Consider the following 21,138-nt stretch of genomic DNA (forward strand, 5'->3'; position numbering starts at 1 on the left):
TCATCTTCATTTACAGACTGAGACATTCACTATCCTCACATATTTTCTCTATCTCTTCATCTTCTACCTACGACTTCGGAATGTATGTCTCAAATATCGTTCATGACGAGATTTTGTTATCGATTCTGATGAGAATAATTGTATTACTGAAGTGTTCACAATACCTCATGCCCTGCTTTACCTTCCTATTCATAACGAATCCTGTTCCCGTTACACTAGTTCCCCTGACATTGATATTACCCCGTATTAGTTTGACCGCAAATACTTATCTTCTTTCCATATCTCTGCACTGACGCCACAATGTATGCTATCTAAAAAAATCACAATACCAAAAAATAATCAGCGTAGAGTAATCAAATTGGGAATACATTTGCCTAGGTAACAAGTGATAAATATTGCAAGATCACACGTTAATGTAAGCGCGATATAAGCCATTGCGAATATGAAATACTGGTACATTAAGTACCGGTGAAACCACCAGAATGTTTAATGCAAGCATGCAAACGTGTATGCATTGTGTTGTGCAGGTGAGGATGTCGGACTGTGGGATGGAGCTCGATGCCTGTTACTTTTGAGCGGTCAGTACACGGCTGATTAATGCTGGTTCTGGATGACGCTGGAGTTACCGTCCGATGATGTCCCATATATTTTAGATTGGTGACAGATCTGGTGGTCGAGCAGGCCAAGGTAGCATGTTGACACTCTGTAGAGCACCTTGGGTTACAACAATGGTATGTGGGCGAGCGTTATCCTGTTGGAAAACACCCCATGGACTACTATGCATGAATGGCAGCAAAACAGGTCGAATCACCAGATTGACGTACGAATTTGCAGTCAGAGCACATAGGGTAGCTACGAGAGTGCTCCTGCTGTCGTACGAAATCGCATCCCAGATTAGAACTCCAGGTGTAGGCCCAATGTGTCTAGCACGCATGCAGGTTGGTTGCAGGTCTCTGACTGAACTCCTTCTAACCATCACTGGCATCGAGGCAGAAGCGGCTTTCGTCAGAAAACACAATATACATCCTCCCTGCCGTCTAATAAGCTCTCGCCTGACAGCACTGAAGCCGCAAATGACTGTGACCTGTGGAGGGTGTGTAGCTCGGAGCTGTCCTGTAAGTAATCGATCTATAACAGTTCATTGTGTCACTGTGGTGCCAACTGCTGCTCCGATTACTCTTGCAAATGTAGTACGATGCGCCAGAATTATACACCAAAGACGATGGTCTTCCCTCTCGGTGGTGTCACGTGACCGTCCAGAGCCCAGTCTTCTTGCGATCGTACGTTCTCGTGACCACCGCTGACAGCAATCGTGTACTGTGGCTACATTCCTGTCAAGCTTTTCTCTAGTATCGAAGAGAGAACATCAAGTCGCTCCTAGCTCTTTTACACGACCTCGTTCAAAGTCAGTGAGGTATTGATGACGGCGTCTTTGTGGCCTTAAAGACATTGTTGACTAACATCAACTCACTACGTCCAGTCTCGAAGGTAACTAACGCTCACGACCGCTACAGCGTGTTTTTAAAGCAAACCTGATTTGCATCCTTGTAGTGGTGCTACTAGACATCATCTTTCAGATGTAGAAACTCGACAACCGACTTTCATTAACGGCGCACTATTACTGTATGCTGTTGCGTTCCTTTTCCGTCAATGTATCTAGACTTAGCCTATTTATTTACTTTTTAGATTTTCTACCTCTCTTATGATCTTCTGATATTCTACGCTACAACTCGTTGAGTGTTACAGTTTTGTTGGTTATTACTTCAATTTCTCTTGGTTAGTTCCTACTTGTCAGTGTCCTCCAGCAGCTGAGAACAGGGGACCAGTCCGGAATCTTTTGGAAAAGGAGAAATCAGCACGACGCTTTTTCAGTTACATGTCCTATGGACCTATGGACCTATGGGGTAAGACAAGGCTGCAACCTGTCTCCACTGTTGTTCATATTATTTATGGATCATATGTTGAAAACAATAGACTGGCTGGGTGAGATTAAGATATGTGAACACAAAATAAGCAGTCTTGCATATGCGGATGACTTAGTTGTGATGGCAGATTCGATTGAAAGTTTGCAAAGTAATATTTCAGAGCTAGATCAGAAATGTAAGGACTATGGTATGAAGATTAGCATCTCCAAAACGAAAGTAATGTCAGTGGGAAAGAAATATAAACGGTTGTTGTTGTTGTGGTCTTCAGTCCTGAGACTGGTTTGATGCAGCTCTCTATGCTACTCTATCCTGTGCAAGCTTCTTCATCTCCCAGTACCTACTGCAACCTACATCCTTCTGAATCTGCTTAGTGTATTCATCTCTTGGTCTCCCCCTACGATTTTTACCCTCCACGCTGCCCTCCAATATTAAATTGGTGATCCCTTGATGCCTCAGAACATGTCCTACCGACCGATCCCTTCTTCTGGTCAAGTTGTGCCACAAACTTCTCTTCTCCCCAATCCTATTCAATACTTCCTCATTAGTTATGTGATCTACCCATCTAATCTTCAGCATTCTTCTGTAGCACCACATTTCGAAAGCTTCTATTCTCTTCTTGTCCAAACTATTTACCGTCCATGTTTCACTTCCATACATGGCTACACTCCATACAAATACTTTCAGAAATGACTTCCTGACACTTAAATCTATACTCGATGTTAACAAATTTCTCTTCTTCAGAAACGCTTTCCTTGCCATTGCCAGTCCACATTTTATATCCTCTCTACTTCGACCATCATCAGTTATTTTGCTCCCCAAATAGCAAAACTCCTTTACTACTTTAAGTGTCTCATTTCCTAATCTAATTCCCTCAGCATCATCCGACTTAATTCGACTACATTCCATTATCCTCGTTTTGCTTTTGTTGATGTTCATCTTATATCCTCCTTTCAAGACACTGTCCATTCCATTCAACTGCTCTTCCAGGTCCTTTGCTGTCTCTGACAGAATTACAATGTCATCGGCAAACTTCAAGGTTTTTATTTCTTCTCCATGGATTTTAATACCTACTCCGAATTTTTCTTTTGTTTCCTTTACTGCTTGCTCAATATACAGATTGAATAACATCGGGGAGAGGCTACAACCCTGTCTCACTCCCTTCCCAACCACTGCTTCCCTTTCATGTCCCTCGACTCTTATAACTGCCATCTGGTTTCTGTACAAATTGTAAATAGCCTTTCGCTCCCTGTATTTTACCCCTGCCTCCATTAGAATTTGAAAGAGAGTATTCCGGTCAACATTGTCAAAAGCTTTCTCTAAGTCTACAAATGCTAGAAACGTAGGTTTGCCTTTCCTTAATCTTTCTTCTAAGATAAGTCGTAAGGTCAGTATTGCCTCACGTGTTCCAATATTTCTACGGAATCCAAACTGATCTTCCCCGAGGTCGGCTTCTACTAGTTTTTCCATTCGTCTGTAAAGAATTCGTGTTAGTATTTTGCATCTGTGGCTTATTAAACTGATTGTCGGTAATTTTCACATCTGTCAACACCTGCTTTCTTTGGGAGTGGAATTATTATATTCTTCTTGAAGTCTGAGTGTATTTCGCCTGTTTCATACATCTTGCTCACCAGATGGTAGAGTTTTGTCAGGACTGGCTCTCTTAAGGCCGTCAGTAGTTCCAATGGAATGTTGTCTACTCCGGGGGCCTTGTTTCGACTCAGGTCTTTCAGTGCTCTGTCAAACTCTTCACGCAGTATCGTATCTCCCATTTCATCTTCATCTACATGCTCTTCCATATCCATAATATTGTCCTCAAGTACATTGCCCTTGTATAGACCCTCTATATACTCCTTCCACCTTTCTGCTTTCCCTTCTTTGCTTAGAACTGGGTTTCCATCTGAGCTCTTGATGTTAATACAAGTGGTTCTCTTATCTCCAAAGGTCTCTTTAATTTTCCTGTAGGCAGTATCTATCTTACCCCTAGTGAGATAAGCCTCTACATCCTTACATTTGTCCTCTAGCCATCCCTGCTTAGCCATTTTGCACTTCCTGTCGATCTCATTTCTGAGACGTTTGTATTCCTTTTTGCCTGCTTCATTAACTGCATTTTTATATTTTCTCCTTTCATCAATTAAATTCAATATTTCTTCTGTTACCCAAGGATTTCTAAGAGCCCTGGTCTTTTTACCTACTTGATCCTCTGCTGCCTTCACTACTTCATCCCTCAAAGCTACCCATTCTTCTTCTACTGTATTTCTTTCCCCCATTCCTGTCAATTGTTCCCTTATGCTCTCCCTAAAACTCTGTACAACCTCTGGTTCTTTCAGTTTATCCAGGTCCCATCTCCTTAAATTCCCACCTTTTTGCAGTTTCTTCAGTTTTAATCTACAGGTCATAACCAATAGATTGTGGTCAGAGTCCACATCTGCCCCTAGAAATGTCTTACAATTTAAAACCTGGTTCCTAAATCTCTGTCTTACCATTATATAATCTATCTGATACCTTTTAGTATCTCCAGGGTTTTCCATGTATACAACCTTCTATCATGATTCTTAAACCAAGTGTTAGCTATAATTAAGTTGTGCTCTGTGCAAAATTCTACCAGACGGCTTCCTCTTTCATTTCTTAGCCCCAATCCATATTCACCTACTACGTTTCCTTCTCTCCCTTTTCCTACACTCATATTCCAGTCACCCATGACTATTAAATTTTCGTCTCCCTTCACTATCTGAATAAATTCTTTTATATCATCATACATTTCTTCAATTTCTTCGTCATCTGCAGAGCTAGTTGGCATATAAACTTGTACTACTGTAGTAGGTGTGGGCTTTGTATCTATCTTGGCCACAATAATGCGTTCACTATGCTGTTTGTAGTAGCTTACCCGCATTCCTATTTTCCTATTCATTATTAAACCTACTCCTGCATTACCCCTATTTGATTTTGTGTTTATAACCCTGTAGTCACCTGACCACAAGTCTTGTTCCTCCTGCCACCGAACTTCACTAATTCCCACTATATCTAACTTTAACCTATCCATTTCCCTTTTTAAATTTTTTAACCTACCTGCCCGATTAAGGGATCTGACATTCCACGTTCCGATCCGTAGGACGCCAGTATTCTTTCTTCTGATAACGACATCCTCTTGAGTAGTCCCCGCCCGGAGAACCGAATGGGGGACTATTTTACCTCCGGAATATTTTACCCAAGAGGACGCCATCATCATTTAATCATACAGTAAAGCTGCATGCCCTCGGGAAAAATTACGGCCGTAGTTTCCCCTTGCTTTCAGCCGTTCGCAGTACCAGCACAGCAATGCCGTTTTGGTTATTGTTACAAGGCCAGATCAGTCAATCATCCAGACTGTTGCCCTTGCAACTACTGAAAAGGCTGCTGCCCCTCTTCAGGAACCACACGTTTGTCTGGCCTCTCAACAGATACCCCTCCGTTGTAGTTGTACCTACGGTACGGCCATCTGTATCGCTGAGGCACGCAAGCCTCCCCACCAACGGCAACGTCCATGGTTCATGGGGGGGATATATAAACGGATTGAGTGCCAAATAGGAGGAACAAAGTTAGAACAGGTGGACGGTTTCAAGTACTTAGGATGCATATTCTCACAGGATGGCAACATAGTGAAAGAACTGGAAGCGAGGTGTAGCAAAGCTAATGCAGTGAGCGCCCAGCTACGATCTACTCTCTTCTGTAAGAAGGAAGTCAGTACCAGGACTAAGTTATCTGTGCACCGTTCAATCTTTCGACCAACTTTGTTGTATGGGAGCGAAAGCTGGGTGGATTCAGGTTACCTTATCAACAAGGTTGAGGTTACGGTTATGAAAGTAGCGAGGATGATTGCAGGTACTAGTTGATTGGAACAATGGCAGGAGGGTGTCCACAATGACGAAATCAAAGAAAAACTGGGAATGAACTCTATAGATGTAGCAGTCAGGGCGAACAGGCTTAGGTGGTGGGGTCATGTTACACGCATGGGAGAAGCAAGGTTACCCAAGAGACTCATGGATTCAGCAGTAGAGGGTAGGAGGAGTCGGGGCAGACCGAGGAGAAGGTACCTGGATTAGGTTAAGAATGATTTTGAAGTAATAGGTTTAACATCAGAAGAGGCACCAATGTTAGCACTGAATAGGGGATCATGGAGGAACTGTATAAGGGGGGCTATGCTCCAGACTGAACGCTGAAAGGCATAATCAGTCTTAAAGGATGATGATGATGATGATGATGTCCTATGGACACATATTGTGTCCCTTTAAACCTGTGGTTTCCGTTTCCTTTGGCACCCTCATGCCGTTGATCATTGCTGATCCTTCCGCCTTTTAGGGGCAGTTTCCTTCTCCAAGGGCAAGGGCGTGTCCCACAACCTCTGTCCGCTACTTCGCCTTCTTTTACAAGGCCTTGCGCATGGGACAATATTTACGATGATTAAAAATCTGTTGGTTGTGATAGTACGGATTTTGAAGAGATTGACATGTACTTTCGACGATTTGTGTACCGCAGAGATAAGCACTCAGTCTTCAGGGCACGAGTGGTCCACCCGGACCATCCGACCGCCGTGTCATCCTCAGTGGAGGATGCGGATAGGAGGGGCGTGGGGGTCAGCACACCGCTCTCCCGGTCGTTATGATGGTATTCTTGACCGAAGCCGATACTATTCGGTCGAATAGCTCCTCAATTGGCATCACGAGGCTGAGTGCACCCCGAAAAATGGCAACAGCGCACGGCGACCAGGATGGGCATCCATCCAAGTGCCAACCACGCCCGACAACGCTTAACTTCGGTGATCTCACGGGAACCGGTGTAGCCACTGCGGCAAGGACGTTGCCGTACCGCAGAGATAAGACATTTTATTTTTACCACAAGATAATGGTGTGTTTATTGGGTTAAGGTCAACTAAAACCAAATAATTTAAGAAAACTACAGATGTAATTATACTCTTTTATCTCACTAGCAAATTATATTCTGGAGTAAAAGCAGGATAGTTTTTTGTAAAGAAACGTAGTTAACGCTTTTACAGGGTGTTTCAAAAATGACCGGTATATTTGAAACGGCAATAAAAACTAAACGAGCAGCGATAGAAACACACCGTTTGTTGCAATATGCTTGGGACAACAGTACATTTTCAGGCAGACAAACTTTCGATATTACAGTAGTTACAATTTTCAACAACAGATGGCGCTGCGGTCTGGGAAACTCTATAGTACGATATTTTCCACATATCCACCATGCGTAGCAATAATATGCCGTAGTCTCTGAATGCAATTACCCGAAACCTTTGACAACGTGTCTGGCGGAATGGCTTCACATGCAGATGAGATGTACTGCTTCAGCCGTTCAATTGTTTCTGGATTCTGGCGGTACACCTGGTCTTTCAAGTGTCCCCACAGAAAGAAGTCACAGGGGTTCATGTCTGGCGAATAGGGAGGCCAATCCACGCCGCCTCCTGTATGTTTCGGATAGCCCAAAGCAATCACACCATCATCGAAATATTCATTCAGGAAATTAAAGACGTCGGCCGTGCGATGTGGCCGGGCACCATCTTGCATAAACCACGAGGTGTTCGCAGTGTCGTCTAAGGCAGTTTGTACCGCCACAAATTCACGAAGAATGTCCAGATAGCGTGATGCAGTAATCGTTTCGGATCTGAAAAATGGGCCAATGATTCCTTTGGAAGAAATGACGACCCAGACCAGTACTTTTTGAGGAGGCAGGGACGATGGGACTGCAACATGGGGCTTTTCGGTTTCCCATACGCGCCAGTTCTGTTTATTGACGAAGCCATCCAGGTAAAAATAAGCTTCGTCAGTAAACCAAATGCTGCCCACATGCATATCGCCGTCATCAATCCTGTGCACTATATCGTTAGCGAATGTCTCTCGTGCAGCAATGGTAGCGGCGCTGAGGGGTTGCCGCGTTTGAATTTTGTATGGATAGAGGTGTAAACTCTGGCGCATGAGACGATACGTGGACGTTGGCGTCATTTGGACCGCAGCTGCAACACGGCGAACGGAAACTCGAGGCCGCTGTTGGATCACCCGCTGCACTAGCTGCGCGTTGCCCTCTGTGGTTGCCGTACGCGGTCGCCCAACTTTTCCAGCACGTTCATCCGTCACGTTCCCAGTCCGTTGAAATTTTTCAAACAGATCCTTATTGTATCGCTTTTCGGTCCTTTGGTTACATTAAACCTCCGTTGAAAACTTCGTCTTGTTGCAACAACACTGTGTTCTAGGCGGTGGAATTCCAACACCAGAAAAATCCTCTGTTCTAAGGAATAAACCATGTTGTCTACAGCACACTTGCACGTTGTGAACAGCACACGCTTACAGCAGAAAGACGACGTACAGAATGGCGCACCCACAGACTGCGTTGTCTTCTATATCTTTCACATCACTTGCAGCGCCATCTGTTGTTGAAAATTGTAACTACTGTAATTTCGAAAGTTTGTCCGCCTGAAAATGTACTGTTGTCCCAAGCATATTGCAACAAACGGTGTATTTCTATCGCTGCTCGCTTAGTTTTTATTGCCGTTTCAAATATACCGGTCATTTTTTAAACACCCTGTATCTTGGATATTGTGGCGGTAAATGAGATTACGGAAACACTTTGCTCGGTATTTAACGAAAACTGTAGGTAAATGTCAGTCGCCTTTTCAGCTGTTTGATGTGGTGACCATTTGTACTGCAACTGGGCAGGTGTGCGATTGGAGCGACGGAGAGGAGGAGGACCTGCAGGACACGGAGCGGCTGCTGCGGCAGCACTCGGGGTGCGCCGGCCCGTGGCGGCTCTTCCTGTCGCCGGTGGAGGGCCGCGGCCTGGCTGCGCAGCGGGCGCAGTCTGCGGGCGACCTGCTGCTGAGGGACCCGCCGCTCGTGCTGGCGCCGCGCGCCGCCGCAGCCGCCGCCGCCAGCTGCCCGCCACTGTGCGCGCGCTGTCTGCGCACGCGCCCCGCGCACTCGCTACACCCGTGTCCCGCCGGCTGCGGGATGGCCGTCTGCTGCCCCACACCTGACGGTGAGCCGCGGCTGCACACTACAAGCTGTGTATTTTTTTTTTCTTTATTGATTTTCAATTCCCCCCGAAGGGGGCGGGCCGGCAGCAGCTTACTACGCTGCTCTTCAGCCTACAGGCTTTTTGTAAATAAAGGGAGAAGAAAGAAACAAGGAAAAACAGGCGATAAAATGGCGATTTAAAGTGAAAAATGGCGTAAAATTGCGGAAAGTTAAAACAGAAAGCAAAGGGGGTTCGCAATGTCGATAAAAGACACAAGAATCAGACAAGTAACACAGTAGACACACAACTAAAAAACATGGCGACAGTCTGGTTTCTGTTCGCAAGTAATACACTCCTGGAAATTGAAATAAGAACACCGTGAATTCATTGTCCCAGGAAGGGGAAACTTTATTGACACATTCCTGGGGTCAGATACATCACATGATCACACTGACAGAACCACAGGCACATAGACACAGGCAACAGAGCATGCACAATGTCGGCACTAGTACAGTGTATATCCACCTTTCGCAGCAATGCAGGCTGCTATTCTCCCATGGAGACGATCGTAGAGATGCTGGATGTAGTCCTGTGGAACGGCTTGCCATGCCATTTCCACCTGGCGCCTCAGTTGGACCAGCGTTCGTGCTGGACGTGCAGACCGCGTGAGACGACGCTTCATCCAGTCCCAAACATGCTCAATGGGGGACAGATCCGGAGATCTTGCTGGCCGGGGTAGTTGACTTACACCTTCTAGAGCACGTTGGGTGGCACGGGATACATGTGGACGTGCATTGTCCTGTTGGAACAGCAAGTTCCCTTGCCGGTCTAGGAATGGTAGAACGATGGGTTCGATGACGGTTTGGATGTACCGTGCACTATTCAGTGTCCCCTCGACGATCACCAGTGGTGTACGGCCAGTGTAGGAGATCGCTCCCCACACCATGATGCCGGGTGTTGGCCCTGTGTGCCTCGGTCGTATGCAGTCCTGATTGTGGCGCTCACCTGCACGGCGCCAAACACGCATACGACCATCATTGGCACCAAGGCAGAAGCGACTCTCATCGCTGAAGACGACACGTCTCCATTCGTCCCTCCATTCACGCCTGTCGCGACACCACTGGAGGCGGGCTGCACGATGTTGGGGCGTGAGCGGAAGACGGCCTAACGGTGTGCGGGACCGTAGCCCAGCTTCATGGAGATGGTTGCGAATGGTCATCGCCGATACCCCAGGAGCAACAGTGTCCCTAATTTGCTGGGAAGTGGCGGTGCGGTCCCCTACGGCACTGCGTAGGATCCTACGGTCTTGGCGTGCATCCATGCGTCGCTGCGGTCCGGTCCCAGGTCGACGGGCACTTGCACCTTCCGCCGACCACTGGCGACAACATCGATGTACTGTGGAGACCTCACGCCCCACGTGTTGAGCAATTCGGCGGTACGTCCACCCGGCCTCCCGCATGCCCACTATACGCCCTCGCTCAAAGTCCGTCAACTGCACATACGGTTCACGTCCACGCTGTCGCGGCATGCTACCAGTGTTAAAGACTGCGATGGAGCTCCGTATGCCACGGCAAACTGGCTGACACTGACGGCGGCGGTGCACAAATGCTGCGCAGCTAGCGCCATTCGACGGCCAACACCGCGGTTCCTGGTGTGTCCGCTGTGCCGTGCGTGTTATCATTGCTTGTACAGCCCTCTCGCAGTGTCCGGAGCAAGTATGGTGGGTCTGACACACCGGTGTCAATGTGTTCTTTTTTCCATTTCCAGGAGTGTAGAAAGCACACCCAGCGACAGTATGATGGCTGTTCGCTACACTTCCCAAAAGACACAACACGGAGCACGCACTGGAAAAACACACTGTAAAACACTGCACGAAAAAGGCGGCACAAAGATGGCACTCCCGACCCAAGGCAGATGGGGGCTGGGACCTGGAGTAGGGGGAAAAACAAGGAGGGAGGAGAGGAAAAAACGAAAAGGGGTGGGGGGGAAACCAAGGAGGGAGAGGACGAATAAAGGGGGAGAAGGGCAGACGCGAGAGGGAATGAGAGGAGGCAGAGGAGGGAAATGTAAAAGGACGCGGGGGAGAGAAGGGGGCAAAGAGAGGGGAGGTGGGGAAGAAAGAGGATGGAAGGGGGGGACAGGGAGCCCGGGAAAAGGACAGAGGAAAGGAGGGGGAGTGAGGATCAGAGTTGATAGGAGGGATAAATGGAGGGAGAGGGGGCATCATCCGGGAGGGAGAGTTGATGGAAGCCACCTTGGGAAAGGAGATGTAGGGTGTAGAGATGGAGGGTAAGGGGGACACAACGGTGAAGACGCGGCAGGGGGCGGGGATGGGAGAGGAGAGGAGCAACCAGGGGGTGACGGGGTTCAAGACGGCAGGAGGTGTAGAGGATGCGGATATGTTCGAGGAATAGGAGCAGATGGCGGAAAGGAATGAGATCATAGAGGATCCGCGTGGGGGACGGGAGGCGTATACGGAAGGCGAGGCGGAGTGCATGACGCTCAAGGATTTGGAGGGACTTATAGAATTTGGGGGGGGGGCAGATATCCAGGCAGGACTGACATAACAGAGGATGGGACGGATTAAGGATTTGTAGGTGTGGAGGATGGTAGAGGGGTGCAACCCCCACGTCCGGCCAGAGAGGAGTTGGAGGAGTCGGAGGCGGTTGTGGGCTTTGGATTGGATGGAGCGGAGATGAGGGAGCCAGGTGAGGTGACGGTCAATGATGAGGCCAAGGTAGGTGAGGGTGGGGGTGCTGTGTCTACATCTACATCTACATTTATACTCCGCAAGACACCCAACGGTGTGTGGCGGAAGGCACTTTGCGTGCCACTGTCATTACCTTTCCTGTTACAGTCGCGTACGGTTCGCGGGAAGATCGACTGCCGAAAAGCCTCCGTGCGCGCTCGAATCTCTCTAATTTCACATTCGTGATCTCCTCGGGAGGTATAAGTAGGGGGAAGCAATATATTCGACACCTCACCCAGAAACGCGCCCTCTCGAAACCTGGACAGCAAGCTACACCGCGATGCAGAGCGCCTTTCTTGCAGAGTCTGCCACTTGCGTTTGCTAAACATCTCCGTAACGTTATCACGCTTAAGCCGTCGGCACACGGACCGTGCTGTCGAACGTTGACGTTGAGCGTGCCAAGTTCAACGTGCTGCTGAACGCTCAGGAACGATGCGACTTGTGCACACGGTACGTGGGCCCCAACGTCGTATACGCGATCGCAACGCACTCTGTCAGCAGTTGAGCGATGTTTCTAGTTCATAAATCGCACTGTTTACTCAACGGGCGCGCGTAAAATTCCCACGTTAGCTCTATTAAAACGCACATTTCCTCCATCGTCCACGAAAAGGAAAGTACCATGTCAAATCAGTAAGGACACAGGCTTATAAAAGTTCCATTACAAACAGAGCGGTACAAATTTGGAATACTTCTCCGCATAAGTTAAGCATTATTTCATCATTTACACATTTTAGTAAAACCCCAAGGTCAGTCTTACTTGATCACTGTTCCTACCCAGTAGCAGAATCTTTGCAACATGTGAATTATGAACAGTAAAAGAAAAAGAAGCAAAATATCTTTATACAAGTAGCGCAAGCTGTCCTGTAGATTAAGCCAATCAAACAAAGTCACCCATCAAAAAAAGGTGAACTTATATTTACATAACATCAAATATTATAGCATATACGTATATTAAACTAATAATAAAGTATCAGAACCTAATAAAAACGCGAATGTTACGAAAACAGAATTTAGAAGTGTTAAGACGCGAACCACCGCCTCAACAAAATGTCATTCGTGGGCAGAGACGCTCCTCCTTACGCTAAACCAACAACGCCCTGCGTGTATTTAAACATATTGTGTTACCCCTTGCTATAAACGTTAATCGTAGATAATTATGTTACTAACTAAAATTTAATTATAACAAATTGTACCAAGAACAATGCGTTTTGGGTGGATCTTCAGTATGTCGCAGCCTTCAAGTAGCCTACTCCCACAGTACGCATGTTACAATAATTCCTTTCCTACGAATGTGATGTTTCTCATTCTTTTATTGGAACGAATCACACAGTTAACAACGGGTTTTCCAGTGATTCTCAATTTGCTGGTGCTCAGAAACGGCAAATGTACATATAGGCTTCAAATGAATGCCAATATGGCGCCTCACAACTGTGTACTGAAGGGAGACGGCGTGCGTGTGACGTAGGTGGCATTGTCCCATCTCATTGGTCAACGCTCAGATGCACGCTCAGAATATCTGACATGCCAGATATTGCTCTGCACGTTCGGAAAGACTCGGCACGCTCAACGCCCAACGTTCGGATGCACGGTCCGTGTGCCGACGGCTTTACCAAATAACCCTGTGACGAAACGCGCCGCTCTTCTTTGGATCTTCACTATCTCCTCTGTCAACCAGACCTGGTACAGATCCCACACTGATGAGCAATACTCAAGTATAGGCCGAACGACTGTTATTGGACTACATTTTCTAAGGACTCTCCCAATGAATCTCATCCTGGCACCCGCCTTACCAACAATTAATTTCATATGATCATTCCACTTCAAATCGTTCCGTACGCATACTCCCAGATATTTTACAGAAGTATGTGCTACCAGTGTTTATTCCGCTATCATATAATCATACAATAAAGGAGCCTTCTTTCTATGTATTCGCAGTACATTACATTTGTCTATGTTAAGGGTCAGTTGCCACTCCCTGCACCAAGTGCCTATCCGCTGCAGATCTTCCTGCATTTCGCTGCAATTTTGTAATGCTGCAACTTCTCTGCATACTACAGCATCATCCGCGAAAAGCCGCATGGAACTTCCGACACTATCTAATAGGTCATTTATATACAGGGTGTTACAAAAAGGTACGGCCAAACATTCAGGAAGCATTCCTCACACCAAATAAAGAAAAGATGTTATGTGGACATGTGTCCAGAAACGCTTAATTTGCATGTTAGAGCTCATTTTAGTTTCTTCAGTATGTACTGTCATCGTGATCAAATAGTAAATTTTCACAATCAGCATGTGTGGGCTGACGAGAATACGCACGCAATTGTGCAATCACATCATCAACACAGATTTTCTGTGAACGTTTGGGCAGGCATTGTTGATGATGTCTTGATTGGGCCCCATGTTCTTCCACCTACGCTCAATGGAGCACGTTATCATGATTTCATACGGGATACTCTACCTGTTCTGCTAGAACATGTGCCTTTACAAGCACGACACAACATGTGGTTCATGCACGGTGGAGCTCCTGCACATTTCAGTCGAAGTGTTCGTACGCTTCTCAACAACAGATTCGGTGACCGATGGATTGGTAGAGGCGGACCAATTCCATGGCCTGCACGCTCTCCTGACCTCAACCCTCTTGACTTGCATTTATGGGGGCGTTTGAAAGCTCTTGTCTACGCAACGCCGGTACCAAATGTAGAGACTCTTCGTGCTCGTATTGTGGACGGCTGTGATACAATACGCCATTCTCCAGGGCTGCATCAGCGCATCACGGATTCCATGCGACGGAGGGTGGAGGCATGTATCCTCGCTAACGGAGGACATTTTGAACATTTCCTGTATCAAAGTGTTAGAAGTCACGCAGGTACGTTCTGTTGCTGTGTGTTTCCATTTCATGATTAATGTGATTTGAAGAGAAGTAATAAAATGAGCTCTAACATGGAAAGTAAGCGTTTCCGGACACATGCCCACATAACATATTTTCTTTCTTTGTGTGTGAGGAATGTTTCCTGAAATTTTGGCCGTACCTTTCTGTAACACCCTGTATATTGTGAAAAGCAATGGTCCCATAACACTCCCCTGTGGTACGCCAGAGGTTACTTTAACGTCTGTAGACGTCTCTCCATTGAGAACAACATGCTGTGTTCTGTTAGCTAAAAACTCTTCAATCCAGCCACACAGCTGGTCTGATATTCCGTAGGCTCTTACTTTATCAGGCGACAGTGCGGAACTGTATCGAACGCCTTCCGGAAGTCAAGGAAAATGGCATCTACCTGCGAGCCTGTATCTAATATTTTCTGGGTCTCATGAACAAATAAAGCGAGTTGGGTCTCACACGATCGCTGTTTCCGGAATCCGTGTTGATTCCTACAGAGTAGATTCTGGGTTTCCAGAAACGACATGATACGCGAGCAAAAAAACATGTTCTAAAATTCTACAACAGATCGACGTCAGAGATATAGGTCTATAGTTTTGCGCATCTGCACGACGACCCTTCTTGAAGACTGGGACTACCTGTGCTCTTTTCCAATCATTTGGAACCTTCCGTTCCTCTCGAGACTTGCGGTACACGGCTGTTAGAAGGGGGGGCAAGCTCTTTCGCGTACTCTGTGTGGAATCGAATTGGTATCCCGTCAGGTCCAGTGGAGTTTCCTCTGTTGAGTCATTCCAGTTGCTTTTCTATTCCTTGGACACTGCCTGACTACTCTGCAATTCAGAATTAAGTTCTTAGCACGAGATTTATGGGACGACTTTGAGATTAAGTGAATTTTATCCATAATGGATGCAGTTGAACTCCCTTATAGGGTGGAGAATAATAACCACTACCAGTGACAATAGAAGATGATTCCGTTTGACGCACGAACGGTTTCGGGCTTGCGCCCATTTTCAGGTGGTTTTGCATTTACTTACAAGTTTCTGTGCTCAATATTGGCGATCACTGTTTAAATAAAAGCCGTATCATGCGATGATGACTAAATAGATCCATTTGAAGCAAGTGGCAGTGCATATGTTGATCTTTACAACTTAAGACTGCAATCATTTTAAAACTATACTAGATATTAACAAACGGTTTTTAACATGTGATAAGACAACTCATAAAGTTATTTTTACCTTCCAGGTGACGCACTTTTGAAGCAAAATTGAACTTGAAAATGTGCACGCCACAGGAGTAAGCTCAGTGTGTTGCCTGATACGTACAGACGTCACGATCCCTGATTTGACACCAGTAGGCTTCTTCCTGTGAAGTTTGCAGAGGATCTGGTATACCGAATCAAGATTTCAGACCTGCACTACCTGAAGGCACGAAGTCGTAATGCGGCTGAATGTGCCACCGTGGAGATGTCGAATCGCACGTGGAGAAAAATGGAATTCCAACTACACATTATCCGTCGCACTAACGACGCACACATTGGAGTGTGTGAATAAGGAAAAAAACCTTATGAGTAATTGCATCACATATTGAAAACCATTTCCTAATATCTAGTATCGTTTTAAAGACATTAAAGCCTTAATTTCTAAAGATAATTTATGACCACCCTGTGTTATAGTACTGACGTACAGCTGGACTGTCCACGTCGTTTCCATATTACATTAATCACCTTTTTTACAAAAATATTTCGCCGGCCGAAGTGGCCGTGCGGTTCTAGGCGCTGCAGTCTGGAACCGCGAGACCGCTACGGTCGCAGGTTCGAATCCTGCCTCGGGCATGGATGTGTGTGATGTCCTTAGGTTAGTAAGGTTTAACTAGTTCTAAGTTCTAGGGGAGTAATGACCTCAGAAGTTGAGTCCCATAGTGCTGAGAGCCATTTGAACCACTCGAACAAAAATATTTCGATTGTTTACACATCAACTGTGTTATACAATATAGTAAATATTGGTACTTCTATGTCGCTTAGCAACTTCCAGTTGTTTCAGTTGGGTCTATTTAATTATCATCACATTATCTGATTTTTATTTAAACAGTGGTCTCCTGCAATGATGTAAAACCATCTGAAGACGTCCACAAGCGCAAACCAGCCGTCCACAAAATAAAATCATCTGCTTTTGTGACCCGTAGTGATCACTATCATGTAGCCTACTTCACTACTATTTCTCGATCGTTGCGCTCTCGAACAGATAGTGGGATAAATAAACAACTAAATTCTTCCGTGCGAGTTCTGAGTTCTGTTATGTTTTTTGTGACAGGCAGAACGGCCACCAGACAGCATTACCGTTGCATGTGTTAATTGTTGTCACAAGGCGTGGTAGGGTGTATAAGGAGCGTGGACAGCGTCAGGTGCTGAGTGGTCAATGTGAAGGACAGGAAGCTGCCGTATACTCGTGTGAGACAGCGCCATCAGTACCTGAGAGACTTTCAAAGAGGCCTCACTGTGGGTCTCCATTTGGCCAACTGGTCGGATCGTGCAATATCCAGGACATACTGATGCGACAGCGACTCGACGTCGGACTGCATGGCACGTTAAGGCCGGTTCCCACTAAAGCGCGGCAGCGCGTCGTGCGACAACGACAGCGGCAAGCGTTTTCCGCGTTGACGCGACGGCTCGCGAAATTGGCGTTCCCATCTGGAAGCGGCAGACGCTAGCGGTAGCCAATGACGGACAACTACTGAGGTACGGGTCGGGACCCACTGAAACTCCCGGTGCGTTTGAAAAACTATATATTACACCTACATGGAGGAAAGACGAAGTTGGGTGAAGACATACCAATTTTTCATTTTCTGTACAATGTACTCTTTCACATATTCCATTATGCATGTTTTCTCATTTCACCATAAACAGATTTCATGACTATCGTTCATCATTGTTCACTATCTAGCACATTGCTTAAGAATCATGAAAGAATAATACATATTTGGAACAAAGTTTTCGAAACCAGATTTTAAATTATAAGACATTTCCCGGTGCAGACGCAAACCTACAATACTTTATTAGTTAACTTTATTAGTAACTGCAGTTTACAACTAAAGAGACAGTAAACGGTAGCAAATTAAGGAAATGGAACTTGAATAAGTCAAGACCCACAGTTTTTCGATAATCTTAAAGTTAGCGTAATGCAACGACTGACTGAAACAGAGGAAGGAATCCGCTAGAATATGAATGGATATCTTTGAGAGAAGAAGTGGTGAATGCAGCTGAGTATGAGAACGGGAAGAAGGTACAGTATAAATCGTTAGATAAAACGTGAAATATTAAATCTGACAAGAGGGAAAAATATAAAAATGCAGCAAATAAAGTAGGCCATTGGAAATAGAAATGTCTAAACATGACGTTGACAGAAAGTCCAAAATTGCAACGTGATTTTGCACTTGGAAAACATAAGGGAATGAAAATGAGAAAGAACAAAGAAAACTTTGCTCAAAGGAGAAGCAACTGTCAAGAACTCATTTGGCAAGCCAGAACTAAGCAAATAAGAGAAGGCTAGATAGTGGAAGGAATATGTAGACAGGAGATGGGGGAGGGGTTGTACAAACTAACATAAGTACAATGTTAGATTCCTGTGAGATGTCTGAACACGCAAGGCAATACTGATCCTACCACTTAACTAAGTAGACACACTGAAGAACAGCGAAACTGTGTTTATAGCATTTGCATGTTTAGAGAAAGCTTTTGACAATCGTAATTAAAACATTCTTTGAAGCTCTGGAGATGTCATCGATAAAACACTGGGACACAAGATTATCTACAACTTGTACAGAAACCAAACTGCATTTCTAAGACGCGCGGCAGCCCTAGTGGGAACCGGCCTTTAGGGCAAGGCATGTTCCTGTTCGGCCACGTCTGGTCTCCACAAAGGAAGATTTTCGTGTTGTGCACCAAGCACATCTTAAACCCTTCACATCTTGTGCCTGCCATCAGAGAACAAGTAATAGACTCCCTACAACACTCTGTGTCGTCTCTCAGCATTCCTCGGAGACTAAGAGCAGCCGCGCAAGACCACAACACAAACGGCTGCGTCTGAAGTGGTCCCGTGACCAGGAACAATGGACTGACGACGAATGGCGTCGGACTGTGTTTAGATGATGAGCCGCTGTACTGCACAACTCCAGGTGACCAACCTCAGCGAGTGTGGCGCCGTCTTGGGCAGAATTCCCAAGCTTACAACGTTTCGGAGAAGCACAGCATTGTTATTATCGGCGTCATGGTCTGGAAAGCCAGCGTGTTTGATTTCAGGTCAGGCTCGTACTGACTGAGGGAACTCTGACGGCACAACTGTACCTCACGAAAATCCTGCGTCCTCATACGTTCCCTCTCTACATCTACATCTACATCTACATCCATACTCCGCAAGCCACCTGACGGTGTGTGGCGGAGGGTACCTTCAGTACCTCTATCGGTTCTCCCTTCTATTCCAGTCTCGTATTGTTCGTGGAAAGAAGGATTGTCGGTATGCCTCTGTGTGGGCTCTAATCTCTCTGATTTTATACTCATGGTCTCTTCGCGAGATATACGTAGGAGGGAGCAATATACTGCTTGACTCTTCGGTGAAGGTATGTTCTCGAAACTTTGACAACAGCCCGTACCGAGCTACTGAGCGTCTCTCCTGCAGAGTCTTCCACTGGAGTTTATCTATCATCTCCGTAACGCTTTCGCGATTACTAAATGATCCTGTAACGAAGCGCGCTGCTCTCCGTTGGATCTTCTCTATGTTTTGTATCAACCCTATCTGGTACGGATCCCACACTGCTGAGCAGTATTCAAGCAGTGGGCGAACAAGCGTACTGTAACCTACTTCCTTTGTTTTCGGATTGCATTTCCTTAGGATTCTTCCAATGAATCTCAGTCTGGCATCTGCTTTACCGACAATCAACTTTATATGATCATTCCATTTTAAATCACTCCTAATGCGTACTCCCAGATAATTTATGGTATTAACTGCTTCCAGTTGCTGACCTGCTATTTTGTAGCTAAATGATAAAGGATCTATCTTTCTGTGTATTCGCAGCACATTACACTTGTCTACATTGAGATTCAATTGCCATTCCCTGCACCATGCGTCAATTCGCTGCAGATCCTCCTGCATTTCAGTACAATTTTCCATTGTCACAACCTCTCGATACACCACAGCATCATCTGCAAAAACCCTCAGTGAACTTCCGATGTCATCCACAAGGTCATTTATGTATATTGTGAAAAGCAACGGTCCTATGACACTCCCCTGCGGCACACCTGAAATCACTCTTACTTCGGAAGACTTCTCTCCATTGAGAATAACATGCTGCGTCCTGTTATCTAGGAACTCTTCAATCCAATCACACAATTGGTCTGATAGTCCATATGCTCTTACTTTGTTCATTAAACGACTGTGGGGAACTGTATCGAACGCCTTGCGGAAGTCAAGAAACACGGCATCTACCTGTGAACCCGTGTCTATGGCCCTGTGAGTCTCGTGGACGAATAGCGCGAGCTGGGTTTCACATGACCGTCTTTTTCGAAACCCATGCTGATTCCTACAGAGTAGATTTCTCGTCTCCAGAAAAGTCATTATACTCGAACACAATACGTGTCATGCGACAGTACTGGGGTGGGGGGGGGGGGGGGGTACCATTCTTCTCTAGGACAATGCTCATAAAATTCTCAAATTCTCTCGGGCTTCCAGGTGCGTCGAGTGGTTTAAAATCCACTAGCTGTAGGCCGAGGTCTCCTCTGCCATTGTCAAGTGGTGAAAGTCGAATGATTGCTGCTGCCATCCTTATATAGCTGTGCTGCCTTCAATGACGTCAATGATGCTCGCTCAGAGCCATATAAGGTAATGTTTCCATTGCGCGCTTGCCGCGTCCGCTTCAACCTTCTGACGGCCAGGTTCCAAGCTGTGGTTAGCTGCATGCCGCCGTCTTTATTCAGAATGCTGTCAAAAGTTCGCTCCTTTTATGACTCTGGCCCAGAAAGTGTTAGTCCGTGTAAAAACAGATGGTTTGTCGATTGCAATACGGTGTCCATTTTCTAGAGCATGTTCTGCTCCATATAATTTCTCAGGACACCGTAGGTGATAACATCTCTCGTGTTGTACCCAGCGCTGTTCAATAATGCGCACAGTCTGTCCGACGTAAAACTGTCCACACCCCTGTCATTCTGAGGCCTACATCGTTTTCACAGGCCTCATTAGTTGTCGAATTTCTTCTGGGACCCTGAAGACCGAATCGATTTAATCACTCTTTACGAGTCGTCTAACATTTCCTGTTATTCAGCTACTGAACGGCATAAACGCGAGCTTCTTTGTGTGCTCCTCAGGGACCTTTTTCTTACATTACTTCGGGAAGACAGCTTTCTAAATTTGGCCGTCGTTGCAGCCGTTTTCCTTGAATAGCTTTCGTAAGTGGCTCAGTTCCTTCGGAAGGTTTTTAGCGTCTGAAACGGCTCCCTCTCGACGCACCAAGGTCCTGTGAACAGAACTTTCCTGCGATGGTTGGTGATACCTGGTCGCATGCAGACATCGGTTCGTGTTGATAGATTTCCGGAAACA

At 46.1% G+C, this 21,138-nt stretch overlaps 1 protein-coding gene across 1 annotated transcript in view; it reads left to right on the forward strand.

The window, feature by feature from the left end:
- Window positions 1-1,883: 1,883 nt before the first annotated feature.
- LOC126088214 (uncharacterized) overlaps window positions 1,884-21,138 on the forward strand; it is a 110,137-nt gene continuing 90,882 nt past the window's right edge. The window contains exons 1-2 of the mRNA XM_049906340.1: window positions 1,884-1,904; window positions 8,630-8,817. Of these exons, the coding sequence (XP_049762297.1) occupies window positions 1,884-1,904; window positions 8,630-8,817 (209 nt within the window). The remainder of the gene's footprint in view (window positions 1,905-8,629; window positions 8,818-21,138) is intronic.

The sequence above is a fragment of the Schistocerca cancellata genome, chromosome 6 (assembly GCF_023864275.1).
Source record: "Schistocerca cancellata isolate TAMUIC-IGC-003103 chromosome 6, iqSchCanc2.1, whole genome shotgun sequence".
NCBI classification, from domain to species: Eukaryota; Metazoa; Arthropoda; class Insecta; order Orthoptera; family Acrididae; genus Schistocerca; species Schistocerca cancellata.